Below are 5,000 nucleotides of genomic sequence, written 5' to 3'. Positions count from 1 at the left end.
AAGACAAGACAAGTACACAAATATAGGCATCAGAATCAGTGGCAGGATTAAGACGGACAGCACATAACATTCATGACAACAACAAGCAGCGTCAGAAAACCATGGGCAGACCAAACAGAATTACAGAACAACAAACATTCATGGAGGAGATACTTACGTACAACATGAACCTGGGCTGAGTTTCCCAGAGGCATCGTAGCGCTATGATGAACGCCATAGCTTACGATGAACGTAGCGCTACGATGCCTCTGGGAAACTCAGCCCTGATATATATAGACGGTCTGGAGGGAGGCTGGAGGTACCATAGTGGAGGGTACAGAGAGACGGAGAGAAAGAGAGAGGTGGAGAGAGAGAGAGAGAGGTGGAGTAGGAGGAATGAATAGAGAAACTGACCAATAAGACATACGAGAGGTCAGTGAATATGTAAAAGATAAAGAAAGACTGATCGAGAGAGAGATGAAACACTCAAACTTGTTTTTACACACTCAAACTTGTTTTTACACACTCAAACTTGTTGGTGGTGCTGGTTGTTTATCATTCATCATCTTAACTCCGATCTCTTGACCTTTTGACCTTTGTGATTAACAGGCGGAGATGGTGAACAATGCCCTGCAAGTCCAGAGGACCTTCCTCAAAATGGCCGCCTCACACCAGGAGCCTGCACAGGTACGACAGTAGTGGTGGGGGTGCATCCCCATACTCTATAGCAGCGTTCTTGTCTCCTTCCTTTGTCTCCTTTCAGCACTAATCTCAGTGAAAGCAATATGGAGGCTTCTAGCTACTTCAGTCTACATTAATGTTCTAACATCAACAAGAATGAATGAAAACTACACCTTTTCGTGACATTTTCAGTCATTCTAATTCAGTTGATAAAAATTACATAATATGAATATCTATTACTTAGGGTTTGTTTTTTAAGGGTCTGGGGAGGTTGGGATGTGGGTATAGTGATGAGTGAAATCTCTGCTATATAACGTTTTTGTATTCCTTCTATGTATGTAACTCTCCTACTGTGTACTATTTGCCCCACTATTTTAAGACTGTATATTTATTTGCCCAGGGACTGCGGGTGGAAATTAGCTGTTTTAGCTATAACCTTGTACAGTGCATCTCTCCCTATTCTATAGGGTTAATGTCTACTGTACCTTGTCCCTGTCTTAAAAAATAAATAAAAATCAATCAATCAATCTATTCATTTTGGATACAGTACTATGATTTGAACCAGTGTGGTTCCCATATCTGTGTGTCCTTCCCCTGTCCTGTGCCCCCCCTCTGTCCATCTGTCTGTCCTGAGTCCCCCAGTGCTGTGCTGGCCTGTCCCCGTCCCCGTGGGCAACCATGCGGCACTCCCCGAGCTGTCCACTGTTCACATAGGGATTATCCTTCTCTTTAGACAGAGCGAGGGAGGGAGAGAGAGAGAGAAAGGGAAAGAGAGAGAGACAGAAAAGGAAAAAAAAACGCTAATACAACACATTCCCAAACGTATTCACGTATGGGGAGGGGGGGGGGGGGGGGGAACGTGATATCACCCCATTGGTGTTCGGTTCATCACCACCTACCCACCAAGGGGAAGCAGGAAACCCAAAAGGAAGTGCTCAGCTAACTATCTCCCAGAGTATTGGTTGTTGTTGTTGTTGTTGTCTTGTTTATGGAGCTGTTACCTGGAGATAGAGATTGTTCTTCCTTCACTTCACTGTAGGTGACATTCTTCTGCACTGGTTTTCACTTTCTCTCTCTCTCTCTCTCTCTCTCTCTCTCTCCATCTCTATCTCTCTATCTTTCTTACATGTACACACACACACACACACACACACACACACACACACACACACACGTCTATCAGTCTCATTGATGGCCATAGCCATTGTCCAGCATGTGGAGCCGGCCCTGTTAGAAGTGTGTGTGACCCTGGCCCGCCCTCCCTGAGGGAGCCTGCCGACGCCGAGGCGCAAACCGCTGGCCTTCTTCTCCGCCGGCGCGGGGTTGTGCTCCGTGGCTTTTTATGGGCATGTTCTATATTTGAGCTTGTCAGTGTGTGTGCGTGTGTGTGTGTGTGTGTTTAATAGACCGGCTCACGTGACCCTGTCTTGGCCCATCACTCAGTGTTTGTGTGTGTTAGCAGAGTTCACAAGAACCTGTCTTGACACACACACACACACACACACACACACACACAGCTGTCCAGTCCCAGTCCTAGGCCTGTTCTCCGTTGTGAGGGTTTACCCAGTAAAAATTTCCTCTCTGTCACTTTCCACCGCTGTCTTTGATCTCGTGTGTTTGCGTTGAAGCTCAGCGCCCAGCTGACTCTCATCGTTAGGAAATCCACCTATCAGACAGTAGGACGCTGACTGCGCTCGTATGCTATGGAACAAACGGCTTGATCCAACCCTTTGATCCTGTTTATCTGTCCCTGTCTCTATACGTCACGCTCCGTATCCCCGTCTCTTTCACGTTCTGTCACCCAGGCTGCGTTCCCAATCGCATACTACCCTACTATATAGTATGCCAAAACAGAATGTAGTATGTCCCAATACATAGTATGCCACATGCAGTATGGCAAAAATACCAGGATGTCCTACTACATCCGGTCGTATTTTGCAGTATGCAAGCCAGCAGGCTTTTTTGTCTATTCTGACCCACAATCCTGTGCGCAGTGGAAATGTGCGTCACATGTGCGAGTCGTGACCATGGTCGTGACAGCTGTAGACGAATGTCGCGTTATGGACAGCGACGGATGTGGGCAAATTTCAAGACGCAATGTTATGACAAGGTAGTATGTTCCAATTGGATGCCTACTGCTTGCAAAGTACGTACTTTCTAAGGGCAGCTGTAGTAGGCAGTGGTAGTAAGTAGTAGAAGTATGCGATTTGGAACACAGCCCCAGCTGTCTGTTCTCCACCCTCCTCTCTGTCTTCCTCCCTATTTCTCTCTCTCTCCCACTTCCTCTCCTCACCCTTTCTCCACACTATCCCTCTATCTCACTCTTTTACTACCTTTTCTGCCACTTTCTCTCCGCCTTTCTTTTCCTCCTCACTCTCCACCATCTCTCTCTCTCTCTCTCTCCACCATCTCTCTCTCTCTCTCTCTCTCTCTCTCTCCACCATCTCTCTCTCTCTCTCTCTCTCTCTCTCTCTCCCGTCTCCCTCATCCCTCTCAGTGACCTTCCCCCTCAGTGGATCCAGAGTAGCCCTTGTCCCCACTCACAGCATGGAGATAGCCTGGCTATTTATGTCTCATAAACTACCTTCTACTACTGCCTTCAAGTGGAGCATGATTCAGAGGGGGGAAGGCCAGTCCCGGATTCATCATTAAGGGCTAGTTCTGATACCCATTGGAGCGCACACTCACTAATTGGCCATTTAGTCAGCCTTAATGATCTAATTCCGTCACTGTCTCCTTGGAACTCGTTCATATTTGGCCGATATCTGTGCCAAATATGAATGATGTCAGGCCAACGGTGTCCGAGGAACATGGAGACAGACAGAGAGAGATAGACTACATAGGCTCTTCCTCTATACAATCCACTGTATAGCGTGTGTGTGTGTGTGTGTGTGTGTGTGTGTGTGTGTGTGTGTGTGTGTGTGTGTGTGTGCGCGCACATTGTGTGCCACCTGCTGGCTGCTGTGGGGAGCCCGTAGTGCAGTCACTAATTGGCCATTTAGTCGGCCCTAATTACCTAATTAAAAAATCCAGCCCTGTTACCGTTTGCTCGGAGTCCTTGCCCCTACCGGTGCCAAATATGAATGCTATCAGGCCGACGGTGTCTGAGGAGAATGGAAACAGACAGACACAGCTTTGCTCATTTATGTTAGTGTTAGTTACGGTTCGACGCTTGGTTTGGTTAGCTAGCTAGCCAGTGTCGAATAGTTTAACTGACTCAAATTAACACTTTGTCAGCTTGCTAACTCACTAGTGACCTGGGTACAACACTAGCTGCTTGTTGGCTTATTTGACTTGCACTGGCTAGTCTAGCTAGCGTTAGCCTACTGTAGGTAGTCTACATGTTTCCATTAAAACTAAAAGTCATCGGCATCATGTAAAGCCGTTCATTAAATTTCTCTTGCCATTCACTCTCCCCAGCCCCCTGGTTCTAAGGGAACCATCTAGAAGGGGTGCCCTTAGTCAAGGTTCTAGAAGTGGTGCCCTTAGTCAAGGTTCTAGAAGGGGTGCCCTTAGTCAAGGTTCTAGAAGGGATGCCCTTAGTCAAGGTTCTAGAAGTGGTGCCCTTAGTCAAGGTTCTAGAAGGGGTGCCCTTAGTCAAGGTTCTAGAAGGGGTGCCCTTAGTCAAGGTTCTAGAAGGGGTGCCCTTAGTCAAGGTTCTAGAAGGGGTGCCCTTAGTCAAGGTTCTAGAAGGGGTGCCCTTAGTCAAGGTTCTAGAAGGGGTGCCCTTAGTCAAGGTTCTAGAAGGGGTGCCCTTAGTTAAGGTTCTAGAAGGGGTGCCCTTAGTCAAGGTTCTAGAAGGGGTGCCCTTAGTCAAGGTTCTAGAAGGGGTGCCCTTAGTCAAGGTTCTAGAAGGGATGCCCTTAGTCAAGGTTCTAGAAGGGGTGCCCTTAGTCAAGGTTCTAGAAGGGGTGCCCTTAGTCAAGGTTCTAGAAGGGGTGCCCTTAGTCAAGGTTCTAGAAGGGGTGCCCTTAGTTAAGGTTCTAGAAGGGATGCCCTTAGTCAAGGTTCTAGAAGGGGTGCCCTTAGTCAAGGTTCTAGAAGGGGTGCCCTTAGTCAAGGTTCTAGAAGGGGTGCCCTTAGTCAAGGTTCTAGAAGTGGTGCCCTTAGTCAAGGTTCTAGAAGTGGTGCCCTTAGTCAAGGTTCTAGAAGGGGTGCCCTTAGTCAAGGTTCTAGAAGTGGTGCCCTTAGTCAAGGTTCTAGAAGGGGTGCCCTTAGTCAAGGTTCTAGAAGGGGTGCCCTTAGTCAAGGTTCTAGAAGTGGTGCCCTTAGTCAAGGTTCTAGAAGGGGTGCCCTTAGTTAAGGTTCTAGAAGGGGTGCCCTTAGTCAAGGTTCTAGAA

The 5,000-nt window shown here is 47.7% G+C and overlaps 1 protein-coding gene across 1 annotated transcript in view; it reads left to right on the top strand.

Annotated features, from left to right (window-relative positions):
• The window catches only part of cap2 (cyclase associated actin cytoskeleton regulatory protein 2), a gene marked incomplete at both ends in the record, with an annotated part of 23,137 nt that overhangs the window by 3,806 nt on the left and 14,331 nt on the right, over nt 1-5,000 (top strand). The window contains one exon of the mRNA XM_084454820.1: nt 589-666. Within this exon, the coding sequence (XP_084310946.1) occupies nt 589-666 (78 nt within the window). The remainder of the gene's footprint in view (nt 1-588; nt 667-5,000) is intronic.

Source organism: Borostomias antarcticus, assembly GCF_949987555.1.
Source record: "Borostomias antarcticus genome assembly, chromosome: 21".
Lineage (NCBI taxonomy): Eukaryota > Metazoa > Chordata > Actinopteri > Stomiiformes > Stomiidae > Borostomias > Borostomias antarcticus.
The sequence above is the reverse complement of the archived record's forward strand: the minus strand, read 5'-3'. Positions and strand labels throughout refer to the sequence as shown.